Source organism: Lepus europaeus, chromosome 7 (assembly GCF_033115175.1).
Source record: "Lepus europaeus isolate LE1 chromosome 7, mLepTim1.pri, whole genome shotgun sequence".
In the NCBI taxonomy this organism is placed as follows: domain Eukaryota; kingdom Metazoa; phylum Chordata; class Mammalia; order Lagomorpha; family Leporidae; genus Lepus; species Lepus europaeus.
Window position 1 is genome coordinate 95902306 of NC_084833.1, and position 16932 is coordinate 95919237.

The following is a 16932-nucleotide window of genomic DNA, read 5'->3' on the forward strand; positions in this document are numbered from 1 at the left end:
CATGGATAGATGGCAAAAGCATTGTCCATAGCAAAAAAAGAAAGTCAGACATAAAAGTCTACTAAGTGCATGAATCCATTTATATGAAATTCTAGAAAAGGCAAAAAGTTTAGCAGCAGAAATCAGATCAATCTTTGCCATAAGTGGAGGGAATTGATTGAAAGAGATAGGAGGGAATTTGGGGATAATGAAAATGTTCTTAGTCTTGACTGTTGTGATTATTACACAACTCTGCATTTGTCAAAACTCATCAAACCATACACTAAAAATTGGTGAATGTTATTACACGTAAATTATACCTCACAAAAGCTGATATAAAATATTTAAAACACATACCTCTGTGTTATTTTAGAACTTTCTGTTACAAACTGCTGTAAGTATTGAAGTTTATAATACACATACAAAAGGGTATACAAATCATCAACATACACCTCAGCAAATTATCACAAAGCACATTCATGTAAATATCACCTAGGGAAAGGAAGAGATTATTGTGAGTACTCCAGAATATCCACCCATTCTCTCCAAGTAGAATTTTACTACTGTTTAACCCTGTAAAAACAGTTTGCTGGTGCCTGTTCTTGATCTTTTACCTAAAGGGCATCGTGTAAAAAGTAAAATTTGTGTCTCTAAAGAGAGATATGATCTTTGTCCTGTGTTACTGGGAGTTGACCTTTAGTCTGTGAGATGTGCTGCCTAATAAGCAAGTGTTTTTTACCTGGGGGTCTTGTGTGAGTTCAGTATCAGCTCAAACTCTTAAGTGACTGAAGGTTGAAAGTTAGCCACATGCATGGCCAATCACGGCAACATGACTGAGTTTTAAACCTCCAAATGCCAAAGCTGGAGTGATCCTCTCTGGCTGGCAACACTTCATGTGTATTAGGGGACAACGTAGCTGGGATACGTCAGTTCTACAACTCTACAACCAGGCAAGAACTGAAAGCTCCATGTGTGGCACTCTACTGGACTTGGTTCCATGTACCTACTCCTCTGGCTGATTTTAATTTGCACCTTTTGCTGTAATGAACAGTAACTATGAGTATAAAAGTTTCAGTGAGTCCTGTCTGTCCTTCTACCAAATTAGCAAACATGTAGGTGGTCATGGGAACCCCTGAACTTGCAGTTAGCACCAGAAACGTGAATGCTCTTCACGACTCCTGAACTTGGTAATTGGTGTCAGAAGCAAGGGCAGTCTTGGGAACCTATGAACTCTGCAAAAATCATGAATATTACTTTTAGTATATCTTCTTTTGCTCAGCATTATGATTTTGTGATTCATTCATGTTGTAGCTAGTAAGCATAGTTTTCCACTTTGCTTGTGTAGTAACACACTATATGAACTAGCTATAATTTATTCACTCTACTGTTGATAGACATTTGGATTCTTTCCTGATTTGAAGTATTAGGATCAACAGACCTACAAGGAAAAACAAGGGAATCTATAATCATAGCAGGAGATTCTAACATATCTGTCTCAGTTGCTAAGAACAAGCAAAAAAATAATCCATAAAAAATACATTTTTAAGGGTCGGCACTGTGGTGTAGCAGGTAAAGCTACCACCTGCAGTACCAGCAACCTATATGGGCAGTGGTTCAAGTCCAGCTGTTCCACTTCTTATCCAGCTCTCTGCTTATGGCCAGGAAAAGCAGCAGAAGATGGCCCAAGTGCTTGGGCCCCTGCACCCACATGAGAAAACCAAAAGGAGCTCCTGGCTCCTGGCTTCAGATTGGTTCAGCTGCAGTCATTGCAGTCATTTGAGGAGCGAACCAGTGGTTGGAAGATCTTTCTCTCTCTCCCCTTTCTCTCTCACTCTGCCTTTCAATAAATAAATAATTTTTTTAAAAAATAAAATATACTTTTAAAACATTTATTTGTTTATTAATTTGAAAGGAGAGTGACGAGAGACAGGAAGAGAGAGATCTTCCATCTACTGGCTCACTCCCCAAATGACCACCACAGCCAGAACCAAGGCAGGCCAAAAGCAGGAGCTAAAAATTCCTTCCTAATCTGCTACATGGGTGTCAGGGGACAAGTACTTGGGACAGCTTATGCTGCCTTCCCAGGTGCATTAGCATGGGACTGGATCAGAAGTGGAGCAGCAGGAACTTGAACCAGCGCTCTGATATCTGATACTGATGTCAAAAGCAGTGGCTTAACTCACTGTACCACAATGCCAGCACCAGAATATTGATTTTAATGATACAACTGACATATTAGATATAACTCAATACATAAAATGCTTTTAGGGGGGCCGGCGCTGTGGTGCAGCAGGTTAAAGCCCTGGCCTGAAGCACTGGCATCCCACATGGGCACCGGTTCGAGTCCTGGCTGCTCCACTTCTGATCCAGCTCTCTGCTATGGCCTGGGAAGGCAGGGTAAGACGGCCCAAGTCCTTGGGAGACCCAGAAAAGGCTCCTTCCTGGCTCCTGGCTTCAGATCTGCGCAGTTCTAGCCATTGTGGCCATTTGGGGAGTGAACCAGCAGATGGAAGACCTCTCTCTCTCTGTCTTTACTTCTCTCTGTTACTTTGTCTTTCAAATAAATAATAAATCTTAAAATAATAATGACTATTCCCCCCAGTGAATACTATAATCTTATACTATTCTAAGATCTATACAAGTATTATTTCAGTGAATTTTCATAGCATCTCTTCTAATTTTGTGACTAAAAAAATTGAGGCATAGAAAAGAGAATTTTTCATAATTCCACACCTAAAATATGGCAGATCTAGAACTCAACTTTCAGGAAATCTAATTCTAGAGTCAAGTTCTGAATTCCTATGATTTTTTTCAATTCCCATTTTCTCTCTCTTTTTGAGTCAAGTTTTATATTTTGTAACTTCCTGGAGAGCCATTGTTTCATCTAGATTTGAAAATTCATTAGCATGACCTGAATTTCAAATTTTGATAGAAAGTTCCAGAATTTGTATCAACTTAAAACTAATTTAGCCCTATATTCTTGCTTCCCATATCATGCATGCTATAACTTACCTGGGGCAACAGTACATCTGAATCTTGCACTAAAATTTCATAACAAAAACAATCATCACCTCATTTAAGACATTTTTGATCACCACAAGTTTCTAAAAGCTTGATGCTTGAAGATTAAAGATCACTAACATTGATAATATGAAACATAATTTTCCAGACAGATATACTTTTTAAAAATTCTTTTACTGTGATATAGGAGTATATGGCAAGACAAACTTAAGGTAGTAAGTGACTGTACATTGAACATTTATGTAGTCATTATTACTTACAACAATGTCAGCAGTTAGAAACAATCTGCATGCTTTTTTCTCACATTCCTTTTTTCTCACTTCCCTTTCAGCCATTTATTTAATTTTATTTTTTATCAAAAGTATTTATTATTAAAATTACTAAGAATTCATAGAGAGGCCGGCGCCGTGGCTTAACAGGCTAATCCTCCACCTTGTGGCGCTGGCACACCGGGTTCTAGTCCCGGTTGGGGCGCTGGATTCTGTCCCGGTTGCCCCTCTTCCAGGCCAGCTCTCTGCTATGGCCCGGGAAGGCAGTGGAGGATGGCCCAAGTCCTTGGGCCCTGCACCCGCATGGAAGACCAGAAGAAGCACCTGGCTCCTGGCTTCGGATCAGCGAGATGTGCCGGCCACAGCAGCCATTGGAGAGTGAACCAACGGCAAAAAGGAAGACCTTTCTCTCTGTCTCTCTCACTATCCGCTCTGCCTGTCAAAAAAAAAAAAAAAAAAAAGAATTCATAGAGAAACAGGGTTGTATACATAAACACAGGAATTAGAAGAAGGGAAATTACAAGTGCTTTGCTCCTCGTGACGTGCCAGGTAAATACAAAACTGTACTGAAGCTCACATATCTTGTGGTGTAGGTTATCAGCATTATTATTTTTACGTAAGAAAACAGACAACCAGAAAGTTTTGTTAAACATATAGTTTACAATCCCAGATGGAATTATAAGCAGAGATGCTTGGTTACTAAACCTTTACTTTTTCTACCCTGCCACCCAAGAGTAGCCCGGCAGCTTTCAATATTAACGTTGCACATTCATTCTCCCTTCTGGACCTCTTCCTGAGAATAAGAGGAAAGCTCTCCCAGAGTGGAACCAACATAATCTTTCCCATGACTTTTCCATTTCCAAACCACCATAACAACATCAACAAAATCACACGTCATGTTCTGTAGTTTATGTGCTTAATTTCATGTATTTTTGAGAATTCTACTATATTTCCAACTTTTTTTCATCTTTTAATTTTTTTTTTAAGATTTATTTATTTATTTCAAAGTCAGAGTTACACACAGAGAGAAAGAGAGGCAGAGAGAGAGAGAGAGAGAGGTCTTCCACCAGATGGTTCACTCCCCAGATGGCCACAATGGCCGGAGCTGTGCCGATCTGAAGCCACTAGCCAGGAGCTTCTTCCTGGTCTCCCACGTGGGTGCAAGGGCCCAAGGACTTGGGCCATCTTCTACTGCTATCCTGGGCCATTGCAGAGAGCTGGACAGCAAGTGGAGCAGCCGGGTTTCGAACCGGAGCCCATATGGGATGCTGGTGCTTCAGGCCAGGGTGTTAATCCACTGTGCCACAGCGCCATCCCCATCTTTTAATTAATTTTAACAAATTTTATATGATTTGTAGATACAAGTCGAAGAATAATGATATTCCCTTCCTCCTTTCTTCCCATCCTCCTTGCTTTTACCTTTCTTTCTTTTTTCTTTTTTTAGATAATATAGTTTAAATCTACATTACAGTAAAAAGGTTTAATACTTCACCAAATAAGAAGTTTAACAAGTAAAAAGCAAAAAGATCCTAATTTAGTGGAAACATAGACAATGGCTGTAAACTATAATTAAATGGAAAAATGACCATTTCACTCACATATAGTTATTTTTTTTTGCAATTAGTCATTCATAATTTCTTTCAATGAAATAGAACCAATGCAACACCTAAATAGAACAACGTAATATCTAAATGTTTCCTGTGTGGTTACAAGATAATAATTAAGTTCACTTATACTTTAATCTATTTCCTTGCAACAGTTTATGCACAGGAATAATTTTATGCAGATTGTAATGCAAATAATTATATATATATATATATATATATATATATATATATATATATATTTTGTACTCTACTAGTTACCACAGGTCAGGGAAAACATATGATATTTATCTTTTTGGGACCTGCTTATTTCACTAAGTATAATGGCTCCCAGTTTGCTAAAGACAGGATTTCATTCTATTATATGACTGAGTCATCTTCCATAGTCTATATATACACCATATTTTCTTTATCCAGTCATCAGCTAATGGACATTTGGGTTGATTCCATATTTTAGCTACTGCAAATTGAGCTGTAATAAACATGGTGGGTTACAGATAACTCTTTTCTTTGCTTGTTTCATTTCCCTTGGGTAAATTCCCAGGAGTGGGATGGCTGGATCATATAGTAGATCTGTGTTCAGCTTTCTGAGGAATCTCCATGCTGTCTTCTACAATGGCTGTACCAATCTGCATTCCCACCAACCAAGGATTAGGGGACATTTTCCCCACATCCTCACCAGTATTCAGTTTGCTGATTTATGTATGACAGCCATTCTAGCTGGAGTGAGGTGAAACCTCAGTATGGTTTTGATTTGCATTTCTCTGATGGCTAATGATTCTGAGCATTTTTTCATATGTCTGTTGGACATTTGAATTTCATCTTTTGAAAAATGTCTGTTCAAGTCTTTTGCCCATTTCTTAACTGGATTGTTTGTTTTGCTGTTAAGTTTCTTGAGCTCTTTTCGGATTCTAGATAATAATCCTTTATCAGTTGTATAGTTTGCAAATATTTTCTCCCATTCTGTGGGCAGCCTCTTGACTTTGTTAAATGGTTCTTTGCAGTTCAGAAGCTTCTTAGCTTAATGTAATATCATTTGTCTATTTTGGCTTTGATTGCCTGTGCTTCTGGAGTCTTTTCCAAGAAATCTTTGTCTATACCAATGTCCTGCAGAGTTTCCCCAGTATTCTCCTCTAGTAGTTTGATGTTATCAGGTCACAGATTTAGATCTTTGATCCATTTTGAGTTGATTTTTGTGTAAGGTGTAAGGTATGTGTGTTGTTTCATACTTCTACATGCAGAAACCCAATTTTCCCAGCACTGTTTGTTGAATAGTTTGTCCTTTCTCCAGGGGTTGACTGTAGCTCCTTTGTCAAAAATTAGCTGGCTGTAGATGCTTGGATTGGCTTATGGGAATTCTATTCTGTTCCACTGGTCTACGTGTCTATTTCTGTGCCAGAACCAGGCTGTATTGATTATAAATGCCCTGTAGTATGTCTTGAAATCTAGTATTTTGATACCTCCAGCTTTGTGCTTGTTGTTTAAGATTGCTCATATTTTCCTCCCATGTGAAACCCCACTATTGTTTTATATTTTTTAAGGCATTTATCACTATCTGGCAAGTAGTAACTATTTGTTTGTATATCTTCTGTCTCCCCTTCTAGAAAGTAAGCTCCATGAAGTTAAAGCTGTTCTTTCTTATTCTCTGCTCCATTCTCAGTACTTAAAATAGTAGTAATTAGTAAATAGTAGAGGTTCAATAAGTATTTGTTGACTGAAGTACCTAAGTATAGGTGTTATCTGATTTTAAAAGATTATTTTTTCTAGAATCAGGACAGAAGGAGACAGATGGACAAATTGAGAGGGCTGACAACCACTAGTTTATTCCCCACATGCTCACAAGGGCTAGAGCTAGGCAAGGCCAAAACTGGCAGGAACTCAATTCAGGTCTCCCACATGATTGGTAAGAACCCAGTTACTTGAGCCTCCCAAAGTCCACATTATCATAAAGTTGGAGTAAGAAGGTTTGAGCCAAGCATCAAACCCAGGTACTCCAGTATGTGATACAGGCATCTTAAATGGCATCTTCACCACTAGGCCAAACACCCTTTGATTGATTAAAATTTTACTGGGCACCCACTGTGTCACGTAAAGTTTGGTGATAAAGTGGTTAACATCTATGATCTTATGGAGCAAAAAGATGCAGACAAAATTGCAGACAATCTCCTACTGATTGGGAATATTTTATTAAAACATTGTGAAATCACTTCACTAAGAATTGACATGATATCATTTAATTAGTAACATTTTATAACAAAAGATTACCTTCAAAATGCTGTATTCCTATCCAAAGATACCAAACATTTCACCAACTACTTCAAGTAATTTTGAAAATCACCATTAGTAGTAAGGTGAGAAGGGGCCTACACCTAAGGAGTCAGCCAACAGTAGCAGACTGAATGTTTCCTAATTTCTACTTCCGTACTTGTGGCAGGCATCCTCCTTCGTTACTTTTCCACACATTTTCTCTTTAATTAGAAGTACAATTAATTAAGTCTCCTTTAAAAACAAAAAGCTATGTGTTTCTATATGATTTGGTCATTTAAATAAATCAGAGCTTTTGAAGAATCACACACCAGTTTCCCTGATCATAGTAGCTTTGCAGAATGCTGACATTACTCAAAGTCTGGCAGGCAGCTTCCAGTTCTCCCTCACAGAACACATGGTAGTAACGATGAAACACAGCACTGGTGTCACAGGATCCTAATGGACCCAATGACTCAACAGGTTTGTCTTTCCCAGAGCTTCCCTTAAGGTGCCAAGGAACTAGAACGTCTTGAGAATGAAAAGAAGTCCTGTTGGTATGAACAGGCAGCTCAGAATTAGCAACTTTCTTTGAATGACATTCTCCCTCCTGAATGTCACTAAAGGAGGGGACTGAAGATGCTGAGTCTTGATGGTCCATGTCAGGCATTTGCTCCAGAAGCAATCCTTGTGCAGAAGCGTCACTGCTTATTTCCTCTTTCTTTCCTTGGCTAATTCTGTTTCCTTTAAGATATTTAGACTTCTGTTTATTATATTCTTGTTCCATTGCCCAGACGTAGATAAGTGCTTTCCCACCAGGTCTCAGGAGTCGAACAAGTTCTTGGAGAGCCAACACTCTACGTTCCTAATAAAGAGTAAATAAGTAAATATACAAACACATCGCCATTAGGCATTCCCAAGAGAGGAAATGGGAATATATAACTGACTGTAGGGCTGTTTTCAATCAGAATTAACAGGAAGAAAATCTAACAAAATGTCTTATATAAAGCAGGGGCTGTTTTGTAATTAAGAAAAAAAATGTGTTGAGGAAGTAGAGAAAAGGAAATTTTTATTTCTGGTCATCTTCTCTATGGCTTTTTCCTTAACCAACTGGCTGGGATACATGCAAAAACTGGCCACTTCTTATTGAGCTATGAGTAGTACTATGAAGAACTTTCAGGTTAATCATTACATTTATATATACATTTATATAACACTTGTATAAAATCATTACATTTATATAATACTTATGTAAACTGTATTTTGAAGACTCCTACTTAGCACCTTGATGAAGTATTCATATTAATTCTCGTCACTGAAAACAACTATGAAGACTGGATGACATACATGAGACAGCTGCTTCAAGGCACTGGTGACCAACCCTACAGGCAGGACTTAGAAGGCTATGATCCCTGAGAGAAAGGGAATGAACCTAGGTGAGCTTACATTCACCCCATCTTTTCCCTGAGATTATTTACTAATCTTATACTGTCAGGAAATGGTAAACATACCAATGTCAGCTGGACTATAATGTAAAGGACAGATGTTGTAAAGGTCAAGAATTATCATTAAAAAGCAATAAAATATTAACCAGCAAGCTTACAGAAGAGGAAAAAAATACAGCAATATTAAACAACTTATTGACTATAAGCCAAGAAAAGAAAAGAAAAAAAACAAACTATAAGCCTTGCCATCAGAGAGTTAAGATTTACACACACACACACACACACTTGACAAAAGAAATGGATCTTTCCAGTTCCATAGCACTTTTAGCCTCAGATTACGCCTTCAACTTTCAAAGCAACAGATAGCGCACTGTACACCTAAGTGGCCCATTCAATATGGCCAAAAGATCCAGTAAGTAATCTCAAATTATATGTTAACATAGGAGGAAGCACTGTATATGTTATGGTAGTTAAAAGAGAGGATTTTAAGTGTACTCCTTTTTTATGCTGAATAATATTCCATTGTATGTATATACCACATTTTGTCTATCCATTTATCCATCAATGGATGTTTGAATTGTTTCCACTATTTGGCTACTATGAATAATGCTATCATGAACACAGGTATACAAATATCCATTTGAGGCTCTGCTTCTAATTCTTTTCTAATTCTTCTACACCTAGAAGTAGAATTGCTCAATTACATGGTAACTCCATGTCAGATTTTCTAAGGAACTGCCACACATTTTTTCACAATGGCTGTGCTACTTTACATTCTCATCAGCAAAACATGAGGTTTTAATTTCTCTACTTCCTCAACTACACTTGTTATTTCCTATGTTTCTGATAAATTTCATCCTAATGTACATGGTGTGTTAGCTCATTAGGGTTTTTATTTGCATTTCTCTAATGATTAGTGACTTTGAGCACTTTTTCACATATTTATTTGCCATTTATATATCCTCCTTGGAAAAAACTCTATTTAAGACCTCTGTGCATTCTTTAATTTTTTTTTGTTACTGTTACATCTTGGGAGTTCTGTATATATTTTGAATTCCTTCTCAGATATATGATTCACAAATATTTTCTTCCATTCCATAAGTTGCTTTTTCATACTTTGACTGTTTGAGGCATAAAAATATTTAATTTTGATAAAATACAATTTATTTACTTATTCTTCCATTGCCAATGCTTTTGATATATCTAAAAAAATCATGCCAAATCCAATGACATGAAGCTTTTCTTCTGTTTTCTTCTGATAGTTTTATATTTTAGCTCCTGTAAATAGGTCTTTGATCTATAATGGGTTATTTCTTACACATGGTATAAAGTAAAAATACAATTTCATTCTTGCATGTGGTCAATGACTTATTTTTAAAATAAATTTCAATAGATATGGAAAGGTAAACATAATAAATTTTTAAGATTTACACAGAATTGCAAACAGAGGAAGTGGTCAAACACACATTTGTAAGAGTAAAAAATGGATATAGGTATATTTATGCATAATGATATCTTTCATAATTTGAAAATGAATACAATCCACTGCCACTGAGTTACAGTTGAAGAGAGCACTGGGTACCAAACATTTCTTTGAAATGAAGAGGATTTTCCAATTTACTGGTGCACTTACAGCCTGAAAGCTTTTTTTCTGTTTGCAATACTGCTTCTGAGTGTGCTGATGGCTGGTGCATTTCTCTGCAAAGAGCTCCGTACATTGTTTGCTGCAGCCCAGCAGAATTTCTTGGGTTACTATCACAGAGTAAGTGAATGAAGAGGCATAGAGTTTCATGATTTGTTTTTGTTGTTGTTGTTTTTTGACAGGCAGAGTGGATAGTGAAAGAGAGAGACAGAGAGAAAGGTCTTCCTTTGCCATTGGTTCAACCCCCAATGGCCGCCGCAGCTGGCACGCTGCGGCCAGCACACCGCGCCGATCTGAAGGCAGCAGCCAGGTGCTTCTCCTAGTCTTCTATGGGGTGCAGGGCCCAAGCACTTGGGCCATCCTCCACTGCCCTCCCGGGCCATAGCAGAGAGCTGGCCTGGAAGAGGGGCAACCGGGACAGAATCTGGTGCCCCGACCGGGACTAGAACCAGGTGTGCCGGTGCCGCAAGGTGGAGGATTAGCCTATTGAGCCACAGCGCCGGCTCATGATTTGTTTTATTTTGAAGTTGGTTAGGGTCACAGGGTCTACCCAAACTGTAAGTAACTCACAAGGTGAACAATGAAATTATTGCTTAGCTTAGCAGATAAACTGTTAACAAACAGAGGGGGAAAAGGGCTTTTTCTTAAAAAATAAAATAAAATTTACAACATCAAACTCATTTTTTAAAAAATTGAGAATATATTAAAAGAGTCAGCATACTACTCCTATCTAAGTAAGACAGCATTTTGAAAAAAAAAGACAGGAAAGAAGGAAAACAGAATGCAAAAGAAAGTAAGACTCCTGTCAGGGATAACAGCAGAGTTGGGCTGAGAAAGAAAAGGGGGGTGAGGGGAGGAGCAAAGAAGAGAAACAGAGAAGAGCTCACAGCCTAAAAAAGAAGAGTACACTTAAGAGGCCTATAGCAATACTCTCAAAGTCTCTTCCCATCAAAAGTCTGTGACTCTCTGGATCTGAAGAAAGGGAATGAGACTTCAGGTAGAAAAAAGGTTAAAACATACAGCAACAAGAAAAAAGTCCCCTCTGGCCTCTGTTTAAGTAAACATGATTCCCATGTAGCCCATCTTAATTGTATGTGCTCTCTTGCAAAGAGGGTAAATTATATTACAATACAAGAGATGAAATGACAAGCTAAAACAGGCTCCAAAATCCATTAGCTTTCCCTGCCACTTTGGCTATAAGTTCTTAGAGAAAGGAAGACAATACTTACTGCTGTTGCAAAATGGTGAATAACAGCAATGGAGATGCAGGCATCACAAGACTCACTGCGGACTGGCACTGCCAGCGCATCACACACAAAGGCCTGAAATTGTCTTTCTCTACAAATGTCCACAAGATTCTGGCTACGGTCACAACCAACCTGTAATACACAAAGAGAATTTCACAACATTTTGTTTAAATGTCACTAGAAATTAAGAGTTATGGATTTATTCCATACCTTAAAGTCATGAGACAGATTTCATATTCACTGTGACATTATCTATCAGAATATACAATTATTCATGGGAACATTTATTACCTTAGTAGATATCAAACAGAACTCAAATTAGTATATGGAAACAAAATGAGCAGGAAAAATATGAGAATAATGGAAATGGGCGTTCCAAATTTGCATCTAATTAGTCACCATTCAGAATCTAAGTCTCACTGCAACATCACACTTTTTAAAAAAATGGAAGTTATCCCATGAATACGGACAGCTAGTATTTTGGAGGAAGTTACAAATAAGGGATCTAAGTTCCCTCTCATTACTATATATCCTGTATTGTAACAGCCCCAATAGCAGAAGGACAAGTGATTCTTTGTTCTGTTTTATACTTTTTAACATGATCACTGTTTATAATCAGAAAATAAAAATCCTCAAACAAAAAAGTAAAATAATTTATTTCATTTTTAAAAATTACAAATTTTTTCCTGCTAAACACCTAACTTTATCAAGAATAAAGGGCAAGGCCAGCATTGCAGTACAGTGGGTTAAGCTGCTACCTTTGAGTCCTGGCTGCCCGACCTGTGATTCAGCTCCCTGCTAATGTGCCTGAGAAAGCAGAAGATGGCCTGAGTCCTTGGGGCCATGAACCCACATGGGAGACCACGAGGAAGCTCCTGGCTCCTGGCTTTGGTCTTACCCAGTCCCGGTACATGGGGCCATTTAGGCAGTACCCCAGTGGGTGGAAGATTTCTCCCTCTATCTGTCTCTCCCTCTCTCTCTATAACTTTGTCTTCAAATAAATAAATAAATCTTACAAAAAAAAAAAAAAAGAATACAGGGTTAGGGGGCTAGGCATCTGACCTAGCGATTAACACATCTCACATTGGAGTGCCTGGGATTAAGTTTTGGTTCTACTCCTGACTCCTGACAATGTAGATCATAGAAAGCAGCAGTAATAGCAGTAATGGGTTCAAGTGACTGGGTTCCTGCACCCACATGGGAGACCTCCACTGAGTTGCTGGCTCCCAGCTTCCAGTTGCAGGAATTTGGGGAATTATATACTTTTAAATTGTTACGTTTAAAAGAGGAGTACATAAAGTGTTCTTTGGGTAAACATTTTAGCATAACCAAATCATCCCCAAGCAGGTGAGACCTAACATGCCTTATGCATTTCTACAGTTCTGTGGAGAGTTTGGAGACTGGAACTTCCCATCTTCTTTCTGGTATTGTTGTTTTTGTACAGTTTTCCTGTTTAGTTCTATAAAGACAATACACACACACACAAATAGGTATTTATATGTATACGGCTGCATGAGCACATGTACATTGGGGAAGAAATAGAAGAGGTTAAGAAATATTATATCACTAATCAATAATTATCCCCAGGTACTTCTTTTTACTCCAGTCTTGATCACGAGAGAAAGAATTACATAAGCAGATTTAGTCAAACAGAGTGCTACCTCAAGCTTATATCTACTCATTTAATTTTTTTAATGTAATAAGCACTGATCCTTAGGGTTCTCTTAGCCTTTCTGAGAATAAAAACTAGGAATCTTCATATCAAAACAATTGTTACTGAGTTAAATCACTGCCACGCTCCTCACATTAATGAGTTTCTCCATGAGTTAATTGGTATTAAACAGCCTCTACTCTACCCCAGAGCTGCTTTCATTTCTAAAGTAGAATCAAAGGGACAAGCCAAAGGTAAAGTATAGCAATCCCTGTGACATATTTTAAGATGCAGAAGTACTGAGGGCCCATTAATAACAACAGTGGCATAATTCCCAATTAATTGTTCCCTTTACCTTTGTAAGGTCATGCCTGGCTTATTACTTTTGTTTATGTTCACTCATATTCTATGTCACTCAGCCATCAATCAGTAACAATATCAAGATGACAATACCATATAAAACATGCAGAACATATACTGCATATTTTGGTGCTTTCCATTTTTTCTTATATTTAAAGTTAGTTCATAGGATCAGGAGTTTCAAGTCTGCCCAATTCTGACACATAGCTGCACCTTACACGTCAACATAAAGAAATCCAACTGCCTGTAAAACAAATCCTCAGAGATAGGGCTCAATAGCTATCTAGAGGAGGAAAGTTATAATCTGACAACCACAGATGAAACAGAACCAGGAGAAAAGCAGCCAAACAAGCAAGAGGAAATCCCTCTTTCTTGCCAGGCTGTTATGACTGTTAGTTCACAGCATGCCTTTTCATGGGCAGTTTTAGTAATAAAGCACCAGATCTCGTGCGGTTCCCCACTCACTGTTGCCCTGACTCATACCTGACTCACTACTTTTATTTTTCACTTATTTTGCCCTAGCCTTCAACATATTACAGTAAAATCATCAGATTTTTTTCTCTTTATTTTCTATTTTTAAATTCCTTTAAGTCTTTATATCAAAGATACCAAGTACTTTAAATTCGCCCTAATAATATTGCATAAGGTGAACAAAAGGACAGAAAATGGCTTATGTATAAACACATATACTTAAGGATTCATGTAAACTACGTATTTCTGTGCACTGGATGGCAATCAAGGACATAAAAACATTTATACTGTGTTTAAAATGAATACATTTTTTGCTAGTAAATTTTTAAATCTTTAACAAAACATGAATCATACAATTCTGGAAGTATAGGCAGACATAAAAAAAATTCAACCTGGTAATAAAAGGTGTAAATTAAGACAATTTTCCATTTTCCTCCTATTAAACTATCAAAACTATTTTATAACCAAAACATACTACATTAGTATCAGTGTGATAAAACATACTCTCAAATCATATTCTTAAAATTGCTATTGATGACAATACCAATTGGCTGAATAATTTAAAGTATAATCAGGCAAATCATTTTTAAAATAAGATAAAAAGTTTATAACTTTTGCTCAATTTATTCTTCTAAAAATTTATCCTAAGAAAATAATCCAAAATATGGAAAAGCTAACTGGGCTATAGCAACTGTCTTTTACTGAATACTCACTATTAAAGCAGATTCTTAACAAATTTAAACCTCATAACACACTTTAAGTTAGGTATTATTATCACCATATTACAGTTTGGGAAACTTTTTTTTCTTTTTTTGATAGGCAGAGTTAGACAGAGAGAGAGAGAGACAGAAAGAAAGGTCTCCCTTTTCTGTTGGTTCACCCCCTAAATGGCCGCCACGGCCGACGCACTGCGCCGATCCAAAGCCAGGAGCCAGGTGCTTCCCCCTGGTCTCCCATGGGGTGCAGGGCCCAAGCACTTGGGCCATCCTCCACTGTCTTCCTGGGCTACAGCAGAAAGCTGGACTGGAAGAGGAGCAACTGGGACAGAACCGGCGCCCCAACCGGGACTAGAACCTGGGGTGCCGGTGCCACAGGCGGAGGATTAGCCAAGTGAGCCACGGCGCCGGCCGGGAAACTTTTTTTTAAAGGTTTGTTTTCGGGGCCGGCTCCATGTTGCAGTAGCTTAATCCTCCACCTGTGGCGCCGGCATCCCATATGGCACCGGTTCAGTCCCAGCTGCCCCACTTCCAATCCAGCTCTCTGCTATGGCCTGGGAAAGCAGTAGAAGATGGCCCAAGTGCTTGGGCCCCTGCACCCACATGGGAGACCGGGAAGAAGTTCCTGGCTCCTTGCTTTGGATCAGTGCACTCTGGGGAGTGAACCAACAGAAGGAAGACCTTTCTCTCTGTCTCTCCCTCTCAGTCTTTGTAACTCTATCTCTAAAATAAATAAATAAAATCTTTTTAAAAAATAAAAATAAATTAAAGAAAAGGTTTGTTTTCTTTTTTTTTAGGCTTGTTTATTTATTTGAAAGTCAGAGTTACACATAGAGAGAAGGAGAGGCAGAGAGAGAGTCTTGCACCATTGGTTCACTCTCCAATTGGCTGCAATGGCTAGAGCTGTGCCAATCTGAAACCTGGAGCCAGAAGCTTCCTCTGGTTCTCCCACATGGGTGCAGGTGCACAAGGACTTGGGCCGTCTTCTACTGCTTTCCCAGGCCATAGCAGAGACCTGGGTCAGAAGTGGAGCTGCTGGGACTCGAACTGGCGCCAATATGGGATGCCAGCACTGCAGGCGGCAGCTTTACCCACTATGCCACAGTGCCGGCTCCAGTTGGGGAAATTTCATCTCAAAGAAAAAAAGCAATACATGGTCTTTATCACCCTAAAAACACATATTCTATCATCTAAACCATTTAATTATCTGTTACTTTTAAGAATCATGTCTCTGATTCCATTAAGAGCTGTACTGAGGGTACCTAAAGGAGGTTAAAACACATGTAGTCCCATGGAAGGTCTATTTTGACTTTGGATTGAATCATTATTTGTGTGGTATGAGCAGTGAGAGTGATGAGGCTCTTTCCTAAGAATCATCTCAATTTTTTAAACAGATTTTTCCATAAAGTTTACTGTGTTACTAGAAAGGCAGCTCTCTAAATGTAACTGTGTATTTCCCCATTATATTCCCCTTTTATATCATTTAGGTTTGCATTCCTTAGTTTCTGCTAATAGGAACAGAAATAATGAAGTCATTTGGGTATGTGTTTAGATTCAGGTTTTTTCCTTTTGTTTTTGGAGGGTGAAGAGAAAGAGGCAAAGGAAGAGAAAAGGTGTAGAATGGGGAAGGAAAGGGGAGAAAAAAGTCTTCAAGATAAGGTGTAACAATAACTTACTGAGAAGGTAACTTAGTCAAACATATGTATACAAACTGACATTTCAATGAAGTCCATTGGAATTTGTTTTTGTGTGTGCGTGTGTTTCCTTTAAGGAACTCTTTGTCCTCCAAAGGATATTTGAAGTCAGTATACCATGAGATCTAATATATTTATGTCCCCAATATTAAGAAATAATGTTCACGAGCTAGCGCTGTGGCATAGCGGGTGGAGCCACCACCTGCAGTGCAGGAATCCCATATGGACGCCAGTATCCAGCTCTCTGCTATGGCCTGGGAGGGCAGTGGAAGATGACCCAGGTGCCTGGGCCCCTGCACTTCCATGGGAGACCTGGAGGAAGCTCTAGGCTCCTGCTTCAGATTAGCCCAGCTCCAACCATTGTGGACATTTGGGAAGTTAACCACTGGATAGAGGACCTCTCTCTCACTCTCTGCCTCTGCCTCTCTTTAACTCTGCCCTTCAAACAAATAAATAAATATTTTATTTAAAAAATTAATTAAGAAAATATCCAATTGTAGAAAAATCAGATTGGCAATATATAGCTTGAACTGCAAAAAAAAAAAAAATAGGTTAATTTCTTGCATAGCCCTGGCAACTCATGACTAGA

General features: G+C 38.4%; 1 protein-coding gene across 2 annotated transcripts in view; it reads right to left on the reverse strand.

Moving 5' to 3' along the window:
• Window positions 1-5140: 5140 nt before the first annotated feature.
• Window positions 5141-16932, reverse strand: part of ALKBH8 (alkB homolog 8, tRNA methyltransferase) — a 76722-nt gene continuing 64930 nt past the window's right edge. For both annotated transcript variants that reach the window (XM_062196959.1, XM_062196960.1), the window contains exons 11-12: window positions 11434-11583; window positions 5141-7982 (exon numbers count right to left, since the gene is read on the reverse strand). In XM_062196959.1, coding sequence (XP_062052943.1) covers window positions 7425-7982; window positions 11434-11583 — 708 coding nt within the window. In that variant the 3' untranslated portion in view covers window positions 5141-7424. The remainder of the gene's footprint in view (window positions 7983-11433; window positions 11584-16932) is intronic.